General features: G+C 40.9%; 2 protein-coding genes across 2 annotated transcripts in view; one reads left to right on the top strand and one right to left on the bottom strand.

Annotated features, from left to right (window-relative positions):
* Positions 1-776: 776 nt before the first annotated feature.
* LOC130112904 (mesothelin-like protein) lies at positions 777-14,608 on the top strand. The gene is made up of 14 exons (XM_056280427.1): positions 777-784; positions 1,085-1,214; positions 1,337-1,422; positions 1,673-1,802; positions 2,051-2,241; positions 2,480-2,570; positions 3,415-3,544; positions 3,716-3,906; positions 6,064-6,225; positions 6,351-6,487; positions 9,633-9,772; positions 9,881-9,975; positions 11,894-12,182; positions 13,876-14,608. Exons 1-14 carry the CDS (start codon positions 777-779, stop codon positions 13,968-13,970), a joined length of 1,875 nt encoding a protein of 624 aa, XP_056136402.1. The 3' UTR covers positions 13,971-14,608.
* Positions 14,609-18,151: 3,543 nt separating this feature from the next.
* Positions 18,152-19,828, bottom strand: part of txndc11 (thioredoxin domain containing 11) — a 28,898-nt gene continuing 27,221 nt past the window's right edge. The window contains exons 13-15 of the mRNA XM_056280020.1: positions 19,369-19,421; positions 19,044-19,176; positions 18,152-18,779 (exon numbers count right to left, since the gene is read on the bottom strand). Coding sequence (XP_056135995.1) covers positions 18,671-18,779; positions 19,044-19,176; positions 19,369-19,421 — 295 coding nt within the window. The 3' untranslated portion in view covers positions 18,152-18,670. The remainder of the gene's footprint in view (positions 18,780-19,043; positions 19,177-19,368; positions 19,422-19,828) is intronic.

Below are 19,828 nucleotides of genomic sequence, written 5' to 3'. Positions count from 1 at the left end.
ATTGGTCACCGTGTTCATAACAAACTTCACCACTGGCAGAGATCTAGGTTCCTACAAAAAACAAAAAAAACAACATTAATTTGTTAACAATTCATCAGCAATACAAGATGTTTTTGTTAGATTTTTTTTTCTTTGCGTGTCTCGGGGGATATCCTTATCTCAGATGTATCTTTCATATTGTAACAACCACGGATGACTAGACTTGCTAGCCTTTGGCTAACGGGTTGGACCTTTTAGTCGACTGGTTAACGTAGTCGCCCGTGGTGCGGGAGATCCAGGTTCATGTCCCGGCTGCGATGGTTCCCGGCTGCCCCCCGAATTCGCGACATTGGTGTCAGAAGTGGGATGGTGAGACCGTGAGACCATCGGAAGCGCGTGCGCCCAGAGGTGTGAGGGAGCTCATATGCTGAAGCGCGGGGATGCGTTTCCTGAAGGAGGGAGTAGTGTAACAACCACGGATGACTAGACTCGCTAGCCCTTGGCCAATGGGTCGGATCCTTTAGTCGACTGGGTAACGCAGTCGCCTATCGTGCGAGCGACCCGGGTTCACATCCCGGCTGTGGCGGACTCCCGGCTGCCCCCTGAATTCACTACAATATTAGACAGTATTAACCTCCCTTTTCAAAACACATCTTTCTTCACCAGATTATATTGGTGGACACCAACAGTGAAAAAATCATAGAGAATGTTCCCGATGATTTTGCCTCTGAGATCCCTGGCGCTCTACTGAGCTTCACCAGCAGTAACAGTACCGTCAATAGACTCAACAAGAAGAAATGGAAGCGTGAGCAGGTGGGCTACATCGTACATGCATGTTCACGCGCGCACATGTACAAATGTGGGCGCACACACAAATACTTTTAAGTACCACACACTTCTCTTTCACTTAGACACAGTATATTTCTGTTACAGGCAGTGTTGTTCTTTGACACAGTGGCTTTGGGATTTGGAGATGCAAGCATGTGAGTTTTGACTGTCTCTCCTGTAAAAATTTGAAACGATACCTTCCTTAAATATGCCTATTAGGAGGTCTGCCAGTGAGTGTTCAGAATGCGTCTGATATGCTGCTTGTGTTTGTCTTCAGTTTGTCACCTTACATCCTCCAAGGGTTCACGTGCACCAGAGTGAGGACTCTGTCAAGGGAGAAGATCAAGAACCTAGTTAAAGCCTGCAGGGGGAAGCGCAGGAGAACGGTCATCCTGCAGGAGACTCAGGTGAGAGAAAGAGAAACATGAAAATAGAGGGAGAAGACAGTATGTGTTTGTGTGAATGTGTGTGTGAGAGAGAGATGTGATTATGTTGACAATTTTAGTAAATATGCTTACATCACCAACAGTTGACGTGCATGTACAACTACATCAAAGCAGAACCAGATGTCACCAACTACAACATCTACCCTCCAGATATGCTGCTTTATTATGAGTGAGTTTAGCACATACACCATATTAATGTTCACAACTGACTTCAGTGTTGTGGTATTTGGATTTAAAATAAACCTAATTAGCGTAAATTGTCTGCTCAAGTTAATGACTGACAAATGGGAGTAGCCTTGCAAACTAGATGAGAACTTCCAAGTTGCAGGATCGTTTTCAGAGACAATGGACTGGTTTTTGTGATGGTGGAAATAATGGTCATATGTCATTTCGATGTTACTCCTCCCTCTTTTCTTTAGTTATTCGCTTGTGCCACAAGCAAACTGCACATCCTATTTTCAAGAGATTGCAGATGCCGACTTCTCAGTCTTCTCCGATGCCCTCAGCTACAGAATCCCCATACTGTTTACCAATGCTAGGAGCTGTCTGGTGAGCCCAGGAACAATAGGGAATAAATATCTCAGCTACTTCGAATGATTAAAGTAACATTTATTGTTTTAAATTAATAATACACAAGATCTGTACACCCTTTACATATATAAATGTATAACATGCAGTTGTTAGAGGAAACAATGTACTGTTATAAGTTCAGTGCTATGATACTGTGGACTTAATGATTTTTTTTTATACTATGATCTACACTTTTAATTCTTTTATTTGTCTTGCTTCTTTGTTAGGGTATAACAGGAGTGGAACTGACTGAGGGTAACATATCGGTTCTGGGAAACATGTGTTGCACTCTCAATGGGTCCTACATTCAGAATTCGCACTCGTCCATCCTCGAGAAACTCAAAAACTGCCCAGACATCGATGATGCTCAAGTTGCTGCAATGGAGAGCCTGCTGATGACAGGCACCACAAGATATGGGTTTGTCGCATTGTCCGTCTCATAATAAAAGATGCACATTATGTGTGTAGTCAGCAGTTTGAGTCAATCTGGCAGGTTCTCTGTGGTTCCCTCTTAAGTGTCCTGATACCTGCTTCCGTTTCTGTCCAGAAATCATATCATTGTATAGACCGGGGGGGGGGGGGCAAATGGGGGGTTTGTTGTTCATCGCGATCGTATATGAAATAAAGTTTTTTCACTCTTATTTTTGTAAAATCAGTGCTCCGTCAACATGGGATATACAAACTTTAAAGGACTTGGGGATTCTACCACTCTACTTAACCAAATCCTTCTACAAACACTTCGACAAAGTGAGTAATGCATAAACTTGGCTGTGTATGTGTTTGCGGGTGGAAGGGGGTTCTATGTTTCTTCTTAAAATCAGACTGAAATCAGTAATTAGATTTAATTTTTCATGTCTAAAAACGTTTATAACTGCATAATAAGACAATTAGCAACAATTTTTTTACTTGTAAAAGACTAATATTGTCTTTTTGTACCTTTATCCATAACTGTTCTCAACTGTCTGGAGAACTGTGAGGAAGTGGTCTAGTACTTATTAAAATTCATGAGTGACCTTTAAATGACAGATAAAAGTAAGGGTTGGCAGTAAGAGTGGGTAGTGTTTTGTAATTTAATGATTTGATCTGATTGGCTGTATGTAAATATAGTGTCTGATGACCTCGTGAGTGACAGCAAAAATGATAAGCTGAAATAAGCTAGAATGGGGTAGCTCTATTAAAAATATAGAAAAACTGAATTCTACCTCCCTGTGATGGCTTGGTGGCCTGTCCAGGGTGTCTCCCCACCTGCCGCCCAATGACTGTTGGGATAGGCTCCAGCATCCCCATGACCCCAAGAGCAGGATAAGCAGTTTGGATGATGGATGGATGGCTGGATGGATGGATGAATTCTACTTTTATATTTTTTTTTCAGTAGAAAGATACTGTGCAAAATGCATAATGATCATATTGAGTGATTTTAGAAGATATTAATGTCTCAATTTTGGTCTGATTTTAATTTAGAAAATGGAGCATGTGTTTTCAGTTGCAGTTGTAGTATTTTTGATATCAAAATGACTTGGACTGTCTGCAAATGTGTTGATTTATTGAAGGTGCTGTGTCTGACTGTTAATATTATAATTTATCTGAGCAGAAAGCAAAGCAGAAGTTCTTGCGGTACTTCCTGAAAAAACTTAGGAGAGATGGAGTGAAGAAGAAAAAGATAAGGAGGATGAAAAAAGCCATCAGACAGTCCAAAGGGAAGTTATCCAAGCGGTCAATAGGTAAGTCTCTCTCTTTCATGAGTAATTCCTCCCTGTTACTGACTCTCATTGTATTTGTTTTCTGATCCATTTCAGGTGTTAACATCTGCAAAGCACTTCTATGTTATACCCCAAATCCTTATATGTGTGTAACTGTCTGTTCTTTGCACAATTTCTCCTCATCTGTTATAGAAAATGAGTGCACTGTAGGACAGATTACCCAGGTGACCATCAGTGACGAAGCCTTCCCCTTCGACTATGATGACATAAACCAATTCAACATTTGCCTCAGCAATAAGACAGTTAAAGACAACTTGGCTGCCATCACAGACAAAGTGGACGACGAGGACTACCTCGGGATTATTCTCAAAAAGCTACGAGAGGTCCGTCACTTAACTAGCAGACTGTGTTTTTCTGATTGGTGCTCCAAGTTTTTTTTTTTTTTATGAGTAGTCAAAGCTTATATTTATTGGGAATCAGTTACATTCCCCCCTGAAAAGAGGATTTGACACCAACAGACAGATTTTGCTAAGTATTTAAAAAAAAGTTTCCCCTTAAAGCTGAAGATGAGTGGAATTTTGTGTGTGTGAAATTAGAAAATCAAAATTTTCTTAGACTGAGCTGAAGCCATAATAGCTACATAATCAGTAACCAAAATGACTTCACTATTGGGGAAAATACTGAACTGGGAGTAATACAACCTGAGTAAGTCGAACGAGTGTTGAATGTGTGTATGAAGAGTGAGATGTATTGTCTACTGTCCAAGTTCAATTTTATTGTTGTGTATTAGCATACAATGAAATTCTTGTGCTCTGGGTTTCTGCCTTAACAAGGGACACAAGGACAAAGAACAAGGACATGCCATCCCCACCCCCTCAAAAAAAGACAACACTACAGAGCTACATAGACTATGTACACAATGAATTCATACATTATATACACAATATACAATGCATACTAACACAACAATGTAAGGTGCATATGGGTGCATCAGCTGTTCAGCAACCTGACTGCCTGGGGAAAGAAACTATTACTGAGACGGGTGGTGTGTAATTTAATGCTCCGGGAATGTTTTTTTTAGATGGATGGAGCGACAACAGAACATGAGCAGGGTGGCTGGTGTCTGTCATTATGTTTTGGGCTTTCCTTTTGCAGCGATTGGTGTAAATATGAAGTTGTGGTAGTTCTATGCCAATGATTATTGCTGCTGTATTTACAGTCCTTTGCAGCAGTCTGCAGTCCTGAGCTGTCAGGTTGACAAACCACACTGTGATACAGCCTGTCAAGACACTCTTGATGGTACTGCCATAAAAGTTCACGAGAGTTTTGGTACTCATATCAAAACTCTTGAGACGCCTCAGAAAATACAGTCTTTGCTGTGCCTTCTTGAGGATGCAATTGGTGTTTAGAGACCATGTGAGGGTGTCTGTGATGTGTAAACCGAGAAATCTAAAACTGTCCACAATTTCAACAGATTACCTATAGATGAAAACAAGAATGTGATTTCCTCTGATCTTTCTGAAGTCAACAATGATTTCTTTTGTCTTGTTGACATTTAGAGAGAGGTTGTTATCATGGCATCATATGGTTAAATAATTTTTGCCTTCAATCCTGCACTGTCAACTTGCTTGGCATCAAAGGTCTAGTTGGCACTGTCCAATCCGTATGCCACAATATGCTCTACTACTATGTTATTGCTATGTTGTCTCGCTGTGGATGCCCCATTTTCATCAAGACAATATTCCTGTAGATTTACTGTACATGCCAAATACAGTGACTCGGATTCTGATTCTCAGCAAAAATATGTAATAACATTACTACTTAAAGGTATCCAATGGAGTTTTCCCTGTATAAACAGCTCAGTTTTGTTTACAGTCCAGGTTTCACACCAAACAACCAAACACATTGTGTGTGTCCTTGAAGCCTAACATGTTGAATGCATTTCCTTCCTCATGAAACATTTGCAAAACCTTTTTTGGAATGTTTTGAAAGCTGCATTGTTCGGCTTGCGATTCTCTTCTTCTCTTTTAATTGGTGGATATGGAGCAATACCACCACAAACTGTCGAACTGCATGAAACAGGAATGAAATGTGAGAAACAAATGAGTGGGGGGGGGGGAGCGCAAAATGTCATTCAGCTACTCTTGCACCTTCACTTGATTGACCTGGCCAAGTCTTTGAAGTAAATGCTCACTTTTTCTTGTTTACCTGACCATCAGGTACAAAAACCACTCTCCAACTGCAACTTTTTCCACCTAGGGGGAGCCAATATTTAAGCTTTTTCTTTCTTTGTCCTGTTGTTTTCTTCGTTCTGTATTCCAGTCAGGCTTATGTTTCTTTGCTTTTGTTGCAGCTGTTTCACTTCCTCCAGCCAACATGTTGTCTTCTTCTTCTTTGTATTGTAGAAATGTGTAATACATCACCCCCATCTGTACTCATGATGTGCATGTGCTTCTTCATGCTTTTCTTATTTCAATTTGTAGTACCACTACTGGTCATACACTCAATTGAATACATTTAACGGTTTCAATGTCGCCTAGGCTTATGCTGCCAGTTCAACCATCCCAGAAGAGAAGGTTCACATCCTAGGGCCAGCATCTCGTGTGGCCACCAATGAAGATATCAGTATGTGGAAGATAACCAAGACTGACACACTGTCTGCATTAATGGACTCTTCAAATGGCGAGTGGGATCCAGCCATGGTAAGTAAAATATTAATCAGTTCTGGTGGATTTTTTTTTCATATGCAAGTACGAATCTGCCAATGCTGGTCCATGCAGTTAAACATTGCATATTTTCTTTTATGCCTCGTGTACCCCACAACAAGGCAAATACCATCATAACCAAGTATCTGAGTGAAGAAGGGAACAGCATCGGCAGTGCAGAGCTAAATCTCATTGGAGGAGCTAACCTGTGTTCCCTAGATGCTGATGTTTTAAAGAAAATTTCCCAGGACAGCCTCAGGTGAGGGTTGAAATGAGTGCATCTATAAGTGAGGGTGGTTCCTTGGTGTTAACCAGACAAATGCTTTTCATCAATGCTAATGAATCACAGCAGCATCTATATCAATTCCCCTAAATGTCCCACTACATAAGGAATATTAATGCAGGTCTGGATATCTGTGAAATGGTTTCAAAGTTAATTGTAAAAGAAGTGTATTCTGACCAAAAAGACCAAAATTAGAAAGTAGATTTTTCAGCAGATTGTTGTTATTGATGGGTTGTATTTGACAAATACATGGAAAGTTCAAAGAATAAAGGCAGATTACTTCATTAACAAAGAAAATTACATAAACCAACTGAAGAAATATTATGTTAATGTGAAGAAATGCATTGGTTTAAAAAGTGCTTCAGTTCACAATTGTAATTTGTGTTTATTATCCATGTCAGACTGTTGCCAATGACATGATCCAGTCTTAGATATATGTTAATTCTCACTCATTCCAATGTTTGGAGGCTGCCACTAATAGTGAAGGCTGGGTGTTCTGTTCTTTTTTTCTTTTCTTTTTTTTTCCAACGATATAAGTTTACACCTCCATTTCTGGTATTTAGTGAGGAGTGCCAAGATGCAAGAGTGTTAGGTTTAAGGCATCTTAAGCAGTTGTGTACTATGTGGGGCTTTGTGCGCTTAGTTTGGGTAAGTGCTATGGGGGGGGGGGTACCCTCTTATCTGAATTTTATCTTTTTGTAGTTTTTTGCTTTGTATTTTGTAAAGTTCACCATTACAACTTCAACCATATTCACCTACATCAATCTCGTTAAGCAAAAGACTTTTCCTTCCCTGGATTTAACCAATCTATATGGTTCCACTGCCCTCATTAATGAATAAGGTTAGGAATAGAAATTTTAATCCAAGCCCTTGGAATGTGAAGGGCCTAAACAACCAAGTGACAAAAAACAGAGTACTAGTTCACCTCTCTCAGTTATAAACATGAGTATATAATTTCTTCAAGAAACACGCTTTCATAACACTGATGTCAACAAAATCCGAAAAAGCTGGGTAGGGAAGGTTTTTCATTCAAAATTTAATTCAGGGGCCAGGGGAACTGCTATAATTAGACACAAAGATATTTCATTTGAAACTGAAAAAGTTGTAGCTGACCAGAATGGTAGATATGACAGTTACTGTCAAACTTTTAAAAAAAAAAACCCGTAATCCTAGCAAACATATATGCATCTAACTGGGATGACGATGCTTTTATTATTTCTTTTTTCTCAGCTCTACCCAATGTGCATCCCATGTTAGATTGCTCTGCCACCAGACCTCTGCCACTGTCTAAAACAGCCAAAGTAATTAATTGCATTGAACAATATGGGTTATTTGACCCCTGGAGGTTTAGTTTCCCAACCAGAAGAGCATTTTCTTTTTTCTCGCCAGTTCACCACACCTATTCCCAAATTAATTATTTTCTTCCTGACACTCGGCTTATACCCATCACTGACCACATTAAGTATCATAGTATTGTCATTTCTGATCATGCCCCCTTTCCTTTGAATTGTCTTTCCCTGAACAACCCACGCCATGCAGAGCATGGCACCTGAACGCTCTTCTACTCTCAGACTCTAAATTTGTTAGGTACTTGAGCACCCAGATTAAGTTTTTTATTGAAACAAATGCTACACCAGATATCTCCCATGGAAATCTCTGGGAAACTGAAAACCTACCAGTGTGGCCAAATTATTAATTACACCTCACATAATAAAAAACAAAATATTTCCAAACTACAGGACCTCAGTGATAACATAGCCCAATTGGATGCACAATATGCCAGTTCACCTACCCTAGAACTTTACCAAAAGAGGATCCGTGTTCAGACAGAATTTGACTTAGCTTCAACAGCTAAGGCTGAACATCTTCTTTCAAGGGCTAAATACACTACCTATGAATTTGGGGACAAAATGGGTAGACTGTTGGCTACCAGGCATGCCAGGCATACATGTTGCGTCAAATTACACAAATACACACCACTTCAGGTTCCACAGTTACAGACCATAAACAAATTAATGATACATTTGCTGAGTATTATGGTAAACTATATACATCCGAGTGTAATAATGGTCCTGATGAGGCAGATTCCTTTTTTAAAGGATTGAATTTACCTACACTTGGAGATGCAGAGAAGTCCAACCTTGATAGCAGTTTGACAGTGGAAGAGGTTTGGGAAGCCATCAAGTGTATGCAGTCAGGGAAAACACCTGGGCCAGACAGGTTCCCAGTGAATTTTTTTTAAGAAGTTCTCAAATGAACTCTCCCCATTACTCCTGAAAATGTATAATCAATCCCACTTGGATGGTCAGCAACCACAAACATTGAGGCAAGCCTTAATATGTCTCATCCCCCAAAAAGATAAAGATTCTCTGCGCTGTGAGGCAAGCCTTAATACACCTCATCCCCCAAAAAGATAAAGATCCTCTGCGCTGTGAATCCTATTGTCCAATCAGTCTCTTTAATGTGGATTTTAAAATTCTTGCGAAATGTTTAGTGAAGCGCCTTGAAGGGGTTCTCCCAGCCCTTATTTCACCCGATCAATCAGGATTTATTCAGGGTAGGCACTCCTTCAATAATACTCGTAGGCTTTTTGATATAACATACACCCAGTCAAAATCTGCTTCACCTGAAGTTGCAGTTGCCTTAGACACGGAGAAGGCTTTTGATTGGGTGGAATGAGGTTTCCTTTTCAACACACTTTCAAGATTCGGCTTTGGACCCAAATTTTTTTTCTTGAGTTAAATTATTATACAACGACCCTTTAGCATCGGTTTGACCTACCGAGGTACAATCAAGATATTTCCCTCTGGACAGGGGAACAAGACAAGGTTGTCCACTCTCCCAGTTGCTTTTTGATTTAGTGATCGAGCCACTTGTGGCTTCCTTACGACAGTGTGGCTCCTTTGAAGGGATAATCCTTAAAATGACCAAATTGACAAATTTAGTGAACATTTAAATGCATGTTTCTATTACACAGAAAGACAAAGAACTTAAAATAATTGCCTTCTTAGGGTTCTTTAATGACTGAAAACAAAGAATATCTCAGAAGGAACACTGACAATCGAAAATCTCCTGTTCGCTACAATTTCTGAGGGGTAAATTGTGTATTTATCTCTTGCAGAAAGGCCAAAGCACTGACGGTGTCCAACTGCACATTGGAGAAAAAGAAAGTGCTTTTTACCATTGCCATTGCAGCTTTCTCTGGAAACACCCGCTCAGCTGACACCATTACCAGCTACCAGCTCATAAAACCCTACCTTGGTAGATGCATGATACACACAAACATGACACGCACACACAGTATATATTTAAAGTGAACAAACCACAGATAATGGTGGTCATGCCTTCTCTTTCATTCCTTTCATGCAGGTGGTGCACCTGTGAGCTATGTTCGAAGCTTGGCTTCCTCAGATGTCAGCATGGACATGGCTACCTTCATAAGACTGGATGAAAGCATTATAATGGTTAGAGATGTATGAGAATGAATGAACGACGAAAGTATCTACAGTTACATTTTACTTTTTCTTTTAGCAGAGGCTTTTATCCAGAGCGACTTAAAAAAGAGTCAGCAAGTGGCAAACATACTCGTGTCAACCTATAGACATAGAGAACTAGAGTTATCGTATCATAGCCAAGGGTTTATATCATATCAGGTGTGATTAGTATGAAATAGGTAGATCACCAAAAGTGATGCTAGTAATAGTAGTACAGGTAGTCCCCGAGTTACGAACGCCCGCCATACGAACTCCCGTACTTATGAACCGCCCTACGTAAAACCTTTTTTTTATCGAGTTACACACAATGGTTCGTACTAACAAACGGACGGACTACTTTGCGCGACGCGCAAAACACTGGGGTGGTTCGACGGCACGAGGGAGAACAATGCCACGCCATCGTTGGATCACGTTGTGTGCGTTGTGTTTTCATTTAAATTTTCGTGTGTTTACCCTCATAATCATGGCTTCAAATCGTAAATCTTTTTTTCCTCTCCCAACGTATTGGCCAATCGCTCCCTATTCTAATAAAACACCCACCCTCGTACTGTATGCGTTCGTCAACTGCGTCTCTCCGGCCGGCAATCTTGGAGGAGACGCCTCGCCATTTTCATGGCAAGGCGAATCCAGGCTGAACCACTGCTTTTTCCGACACACTTAGAGACGCATTCGTGTGACGAACACAAGCCGACTCCGCCCCCCTCCCGAAGACAGCGTTGCCAATTATTGCCACTTCATCGAATCCGGCCATAGTCGGATCTGACGAGACCGGGACGTGAACCCCGGTCCCCAGTGGGCAACTGCATCGACACAAAGCCGATGCTTAAACCGCTACACCACTGCGGACCCAATTCAAAGCGTGAATGCATTGAAGTGTGTGCATTAAAGAAAATGAAAACTATCACGATTGAAACGAAAGTGGAAACAATAAAGCGTTCAGAGAGAGGTGAAACGCTAATCGTTTTTTTTTCCCACTTACCTGGTGAGATGAGCCCCGAGCAGGCTCTCATTTCTGGAATCAAACGGCCGGCCTCCGCCAATTGCGACCTGCTCCCGGGACAGTGGCAGGTGGGGAATCTAAAATGCAAGAAATGTTACTTTAAAGTTTTTTGTACCGATACACACATTCTCTCTCTGAATTATAAATACTGTACTATAGTTGGAGTTATTATTATTACTGTGTGGAAGCGGAGATGAACAACTTCTCTCTTTGACCACCACCCCGTCCCAACGTGTCGTTTATTTCTTTATATACACCACCCCGCCCGACCACAAGGCGCTGTGTCACCATGGCCACACCCTGAGCCCTTAAAGTAAGCGTGTCAACTTCATACAGACAACAAGCTATGGTGAATTATGGCCATAAATCCACAACTGCATTATTATATTTATTTTTTTAGGTAAAATGTATGCTATATACTAAGATAAACATTTGACTAATTGACGCTAGATGTGATCTGTACGTAACTGCCCCGACTTGCATACAAATTCGACATAAGAACAGACTCCAAAAAAAAACTCGTTCTTAACCTGGGGACTACCGGTATTCAAATTAGAAATTAGCTGGACAGTGCCACAAATCAGTATAACAGACATGCTTAGAGACCTTCAATAGATTAAGGTAGGCCTTGAAAAGAAAGATTTTTTTTAGCCTTTCTTGAATAAAGTCAGTTTCTCTGTTCGAAGATGGGAGTTTTTTCTCCCACCATTTTGAGTCCAGGTGAGAGAAGAGTCTGAACCTAGCTTGGCCATATTGAAGTGGTTAAATACTGCAGCCCTCCAGATGTAGAACAAAGAGGGCGAGTTGGAGTGTATTTTTGCATCATAGCATGTATATATGTAAATAATAAAGATTTATAAATATCTCTTATGTCCTGCTCTCCCCCAGGCCCTGAGTGTTGATGAGGTTAGAGGTCTTTTGGGTACCAACCTGCCAACTTTGAAATCCTATGAAAACCAGATTGTGGTACAGAACTGGATCTGTAATCAGTACCAGTCGGATCTCGACAGCCTGGCGTTGGGGCTGGTTGCATGCAGGGCAGATCCCACAAGCACAACAGGAAGTACAGGAACAGGAAGTACAGGAACAGGAAGTACAGTGACCACTGTTTCAGCACAAGTAACCACAGCAGGGTCTGGCATCAGCAGCACTACAGGAGGATCAGCTACCACTACAGGTGACTACCTCGTTCCTGTTATCATACAAACCCCAATTCCAATGAAGTTGGGACGTTGTGTAAAACATAAATAAAAACAGAATACAATAATTTGCAAATCCTTTTCGACATATTCAATTGAATACACTACAAAGACAAGATATTTAATGTTCAAACTGATAAACTTTGTTTTTTTGCAAATATTCACTCATTTTGAATTTGATGCCTGCAACACGTTCCAAAAAAGCTGGGACAGGGGCACGTTCACCACTGTGTTACATCACCTTTGCTTTTAACGACACTCAGTAAGCATTTGGAAACTGAGGACATTAACTGTTGAAGCTTTGTAGGTGGAATTCTTTCCCATTCTTGCTCGATGTAGGACTTCAGTTGCTCAACAGTCCGGGGTCTCCATTGTCGTATTTTGCGCTTCATAATGCGCCACACATTTTCAATGGGAGACAGGTCTGGACTGCAGGCAGGCCAGTCTAGTACCCGCACTCTTTTACTACGAAGCCACTCTGTTGTAACACGTGCAGAATGTGGCTTGGCATTGTGTATTGTGTAAACCTGTATGTACCTTTCAGCATTAATGGTGCCTTCACAGATGTGCAAGTTACCCATGATGCTATGGGCACTAACACACCCCCATACCATCACAGATGCTGGCTTTTGAACTTTGCGCTGATAACAATCTGGATGGTCCTTTTCCTCTTTAGCCCGGAGGACATGACGTCCATGATTTCCAAAAACAATTTGAAATGTGGACTCGTCAGACCACAGCACACTTTCCCACTTTGCATCAGTCCGTCTCAGATGAGCTCGGGCCCAAAGAAAGCCGGCGGCGTTTCGGGGTGCTGTTGATATTCCCTGATATTCCCTATGGCTTTCGCTTTGCATGGTAGAGTTTTAAATTGCACTTGTAGATGTAGCGACAAACTGTGTTAACTGACGATGGTTTTCCCAAGTGTTCCTGAGCCCACGTGGTAAGATCCTTTACAGAATGATGTCGGCTTTTAATGTAGTGCTGCCTGAGGGGTCGAAGGTCACGGGCATTCAATGTTGGTTTTCGGCCTTGCCGCTTACGTGCAGAGATTTCTCCAAATTCTCTGAATCTTTTGATATTATGGACTGTAGATGATGAAATCCCTAAATTCCTTGCAATTGTACGCTGAGAAATGTTGTTCTTAAACGGTTGGACTATTTGCTCACGCAGTTGTTCACAAAGTGGTGAACCTCACCCCATCCTTGCTTGTGAATGACTGAGCCTTTCGGGGAGGCTCCTTTTATACCCAGTCATGACACTCACCTTGTTCTGCCCTTACATGCCAAACCGGTACATGACACACCTGTTTCCAATTAACCCGTTCACCTGTGGAATGTTCCAAACAGGTGTTTTTTGAGCATTCCTCAACTTTCCAAGTCTTTTGTTGCCCCTGCCCCAGCTTCTTTGGAACGTGTTGCAGGCATCAAATTCAAAATGAGTGAATATTTGCAAAAAACAATAAAGTTTATCAGTTTGAACATTAAATATCTTGTCTTTGTAGTGTATTCAATTGAATATAGGTCGAAAAGGATTTGCAAATCATTGTATTCTGTTTTTATTCATGTTTTACACAACGTCCCAACTTCTTTGGAACTGGGGTTTGTAGATGAGTGAATTCATTGTATTTTTACTCATCTCTTATGTGTGTTTTGTATGTGCCTATTTCAGGTAGTGGCAGCACATGCATCAGACCAGACATCGGCCTCTCTTTACTTGTTCTACTTACCTGCTACATCACTTCAAAGTATTTTTCACAACAATAGCACAGTCCTCTTATAATGTCTCTCTTTTGCACTTATAAATTCAATGAAAAAATGAATGTATGCACTTATTCAATGAAAAAAGGGATGAAATGGGTCTACCCATCTGCTTTTAGCATTGGCAGGAAAAAATGAGTTTCAAACAGCTGAATCACAAACATCAGGTTATCAACTTGAAAAAATCCTTAATTTTTTTTGCTTTATAAATAGGAAATGATAAATATTTTACACACAGATATGATAGAATTTAGCACTTATATATTAATGTGCCCCATATAGCCATGTACGTATATTAATGCTCTTACGCATTTTCATACCTCATTTTTGTGATCTGCTCTAAATAATGTAAAACTTTGTCTTGTTGGCTAAAATGCATTTAAGTGTTTATATTCTTAAAATGAAGGTGTAAATGAAGGATGGTGGTGCCAGTCAATCTCTTCACAACGTGTTGATTGTTTACCATTGCAGACAGCACTGTCCCAACACAGCCTTGCGTTGTAGGAGCAAGCCTGGAGTTTATCATTTTTATCATTAAACGTATATATTATAGCATAATGAAGATCCCCCCCCCAGTCATGTTTAAAGACATATAAAATGCCCTGGTTGATATATTAAATTGTCTGATATGTTTTTTCTGCAAGACAAGTATTCTGTCCTCAGTGTGTGTGTCTGTACACAAATTGACAGATAGCTAACGGGCTTCGAGAGAAAGTCGGAGGTTGGAGTAAAGCTAAATGCTCTTTACTGAAATGATAACGATGACACCAATTACTGTATGCCATATAAATCACATTATACATCCACAGACATAAAATTATGTAAAATGACAACAGGTTACAATGTACAAATACCTGATTGAAATGATATGTAAATAGCTGTACATAACTTGTAAATATCTTGCAAATAATGTACATAACCTTCAACAGCTTCAAAACACCAATAGAAACAACACTGGCATATTTGCAGAAGGAAACTATCAAACAGGTATTAGAATAGGAAACGCCATAGCCACTCATAGCTAGTGTAAACTACTAATAAGACACATTAGTCCCTAGCTAACAGGTCTAACCCTTTAGCCGAGCGGTTAGTGATGTCGCCTCGTGGTGCAGTACACCCCGTATCGAATCCCGCACCGGGCAAGAAAATAACCGGTTACACTAGTGTAGCCCGTGGAATTAGATACCACACAGGACACAATTACTTCCGGGGTTCTTGTAGCTTTAATTTTATTGTTTGAACCTTCGAATGCAGATCGTTTTACTGAGTGCATAAATTCCTGTGTCTTTCGAGCAAACAGCCCATAAATGTTCACAGATGTGGCGAGTTTAACAGAAAAGATTTTAAAAGGAAAATAAATACAACATACAACATACGGTGCAAAATACGGCAGTGGACTATGTATGTTAAACAGGGTTTAACAAAGACATGTGGAACTTCCTGAAGATCGCGCAACTTCTCACTCTGTCAGTTACCTTTAACAGAATTAAAATGCATATAAAACCGTTACATTTCCCTTACTGCCCAAATACAATGGCATGGTGTGGCTTTATGCACGCCAACATTACCTTGTCATGCCTGCAATGGCGAACAGTGGTCGACGGCTCGCGCCCAAAATCACCGAACATCAACTCCAGTAGCGTCTAAATCAAACCATCGTGTCAAATTACCGACATACAATATTGTTTGGAATAATGTTACAGGTATATCTCACAAGATATTTACCCCTACTTACTGCGGAGTCAGAGCACCGTCACACCGCAATCTTCAGGTGCTTCACACAAGAAAGAAAGAAAGAAAGAAAGAATACCCAAGATGCACTTGGATAACTTGCAGAAAGAGTACCCAAGATGCACTTGGATGACTTGCACGGAGTTACAATAAAAGTCCGCAACACTGCCACTTACTGGTCAAAACATGCAACGACAACCAAAACTATAAAAATACACTCACAATCTGCTTCACAATTTAAATACATCAAATGACATTTTACATGGCTTGACAGTGTAACAATTACATATATTAACAGTTAAACTATACTAAATTTAAGTGGAAAATCATTTAACATATTTAACAGATTTACCACCCGGCTACACTAGTTTAGCTTTGACCGCATTCACATGCAAATAAACTAAATATTTAAATGTAACATAACAGAATACCCCACATGACACCCGTGCACTATTCTGATTCACCGTGAAAGTAAATATAACTCACAAGCAATAAGGATAAGTAATGAAGGATAAGGTAGCTGGAGCTGCAAGCTGACCACATGTGATGAACAACGAAAGCGTTTCCTGATCTGAATCTCTGAACTATGACCCGATTGTATCATATGACTAAAATAACCAATGAAAACAATAACAGGGCGCAAACTAAAGAATCATAAATTACTCCTAAACGACCACTAGAAAGGAGAAAATACTAGAAAAATAAATGCAAGTCCTTACAGAACGACGATAAGTTCAATTATTCGGGTAGCGTGGCGGTCTATTCCGTTGCCTACCAACAGGGGAATCGCCGGTTCGAATCCCCGTGTTACCTCCCGTTTCGTCGGGCATCCTTACAGACACAATTGGTCATGCCTGGGGGTGGGAAGCCAGATGTGGGTATGTCTCCTGGTCGCTGCACTAGCGCCTCCTCTGGTCGACCGGGGCGCCTGTTCCTCCCACGCGCTACGTCCCCCTGGCGAAACTCCTCACTGTCAGGTGAAAAGAAGCGGCTGGCGACTCCACAAGTATGGAGGAGGCGTGTGGTAGTCTGCAGTCCTCCCCGGATCGGCAGAGGGGGTGGAGCAGCGACCGGGACGGCTCGGAAGAGTGGGGTAATTGACCAGATATAATTGGGGAGAAAAAATGGGGGGGGGGCAAGTTCAGTTATCTTGTTAAAATCCTTAAAATCACATCTACTCCTCCCAAATTAAAACAAAATCCAGCTCTATGAATATACAAATTATCCCCGCCCTCAATTCAAATCTCCCCACCGCTGCTGGCCTGCAGTGCATATACCTGCTCACCGCTGACTCTGCTCATCAATCACAGCAACGTGTCTATCTATCCATCCATCCATCCATTATCTGAACCGCTTATCCTGCTCTCAGGGTCGCGGGGATGCTGGAGCCTATCCCAGGCCAGCAGTCACTGGGCGGCAGGCGGGGAGACACCCTGGACAGGCCGCCAGGCCATCACAGAACCCTGTTTTCTGTTTTTGCTTGCAACTGTACGCTACACAATGGCAAGTGATAATATAGGAGTGATTCAGCCATAAATGTTCGAACCGGAAACCGATTCCGAAGAATAAGAGCAAATTGGACAGGGTCGCGTGCAAGTGTATCGCTCTCTAAATGCAACGGTAATAGATAACACGAGACTTCGGCTTGACTACGTTATCAACCAGCTAATAATGTCTTGCTAATGTTAGCTAAACCTTGGTCCCGCTTGCCAGCTCTGACAAATCAAACACTCAGATGTGCCGTTAGGAAGAAGTGCTTTGAACACCATAGAAAGTCTTTGGCGTAAGAGAAAGAAAAATATATTTACCGGTTGACCCGCATGTCGGCTCGTACTCGCCGTGTCCCCAGGATGGCACAGCGTCGGACTTCAGTGTAAGTTTTGAGGCAAAATTCGTCTATTTTGTGATAAATTTTAAAATCGGCGCTCTAGAAAAGACTACTGCAAACCCACGTTTCCTCTGAAAGTTTGGCTGGGCCATTACGATTTTTTCTCTCTCTCTTCAAATAAACAAATAAATTTCTCTCGGATTTTCGGATCCTTTGGTAATAAAGGAAGGCTCACTGGTTCAGGTTCGTAAATTTGCAGCCGAAAAAAAACTAACAAACAAACTTACAGCTGGCAACATTACCATACCATGGTTACACCGCTTCTCCTCTGGTTCGTGTCGCCGAAGCGGGTGCAGATAATATGGAAATCACCCCGTCCATTAACGGGATTGGTTCCTTATGTTTGTGACGTATAAAACCCTGTCTGTCTGAATCAGGGTTGTTGTTTTTTTGAGCCTGTCCTTGGTACACTGCAGTTTCAAATGCTCGGCCATGGCGTTGGCTGCTTATTTTGCTCCTGATATGTCTTGTAACATTACCCTAACACCATATGTACATATTAACAAGGTTAAATACTTGATTTTCATGGCAGGGGTTCTTTGAACAACTTTTCTTTATGAATCGTTTGACAAATTATTGGCTGAAAAGGTACTTATTATACTTTCACCTCTGCGGTAATATTCTTTTGAAACATTAAATAGCGTGAAAGATTAGAAAGAAAAGTCTGAAATATTACATTATCTGTTCAATACCATTATACTGGTCACAAAGCTGCAAAAAGCAATTATAGAAATGTAGAGGTACCACTAATTCAATTTAGCCTTGCCTATACACCAACCGGCCAAAGTACCACTAAATAAAACTGCACACATTACAGACTTTATGAAGACAATGCACAGAAGAGTCAGTACCATAACGTGTATTTATATTTTTTCAACATCTTATCCCAGTGCCAAGGCAGCAGCTACTGTAACAACCAAACAAAGGACACAAGAGGCTATAACAGTGTCAGTGATAACATTTTGTTATTATCGGTCTCAGTTGAATTATCCCGTTCCAATCGCATGGGAACCCTGATGTCGTGAAGCCTCGTTTATTTTGGGTTTTAGATCAAAAGAATGTAGAGTCTAAAAAAAGTATATCACAATTATAAGCGTTTATATACGCCAAGGACCGTCTTGCAGACAGGACAGGTATGCTTTGCATCTTTCAGTCGGTCCACACAGAAGGGGATGAGACAGCAACCTAGAGCAAAGCTGGAGGATGGTGAGAACTAGTTAGTGATTGCAAGGCAACTAAGGCAGCTGATTATTTATCCAGGTTAACATTGAATGTATGCATTGTAAAATTAATCATGTTAACTATGAAAGAATATGTATATTACTTTAATACTACATTTCACAAATTTCTGTTATTATAGTAAATTCTTAGCCATTCTCAATGCTATGGCCATTTCCCGTTCCATTTCGAACTGATGTAATTTGTTGGGATCGGTAACATTTTATTTCTGCACTACATACCCACAGAAAAACAGGCCTGCACAAAACAGGTAGGTGAGCCAACCGGAGGAGTACTCCACCTTAGAAACCACTGTCTGATGGCAACTAGGACAGCTGACCTGAACTGGATTGTCTCCAAATGGACCAATTGTCACTTGAAGAAAAACGGTGATTGTTGTTGTCCAGGTGTGCAAAAAGAGGGAGCACAGAATCAGCAAAGCAAAAGGAAATACATAGACCGACTGCAAACACTACTTATGTCATTCATACCAAGAAATAATGGCTAAGTTTAAAAAAATCATAATTTGAACTACTCTTTGTCAAAAATATATAATGGAGAACTCACCGACAGGCACTTGGGCATTTGCCATTGTTCCCGTTATACCATGGGTCAAAGATCTAGTTAAATACAGGGAATAGTACATCATATGTCATAACATGTACAACATATCACGTTTGAATATCAATGTCTGCTAACAAGTTCAACATGAAACAGAGATGTCAATCAAGCCATGAGAATAAATACAATCCTATAAAAGAGCAGCAGCATTGTTACTTCTCTAACATACCATTAATGACATTGCTGAGGAAATCCTGTAATACTTACAGACTTGGTCGGACACTCAAACCAACAGACAAAACCGTCAGATCAGAAAAGTATGATGACAGCTTTTGGAGGGTAGGTAATGTGCCTTTCTGAAGGGTAACTCCTTCCTTCACATCCCTGTTTACGTCCCACTGCAGTCATGCGATGGCCATGCAGTGTGCACAAAGTACCTTCTGTTTCAGCGCAGCACTTAATCCAA

Source organism: Lampris incognitus, chromosome 5 (assembly GCF_029633865.1).
Source record: "Lampris incognitus isolate fLamInc1 chromosome 5, fLamInc1.hap2, whole genome shotgun sequence".
NCBI lineage: Eukaryota > Metazoa > Chordata > Actinopteri > Lampriformes > Lampridae > Lampris > Lampris incognitus.
The sequence above is the reverse complement of the archived record's forward strand: the minus strand, read 5'-3'. Positions and strand labels throughout refer to the sequence as shown.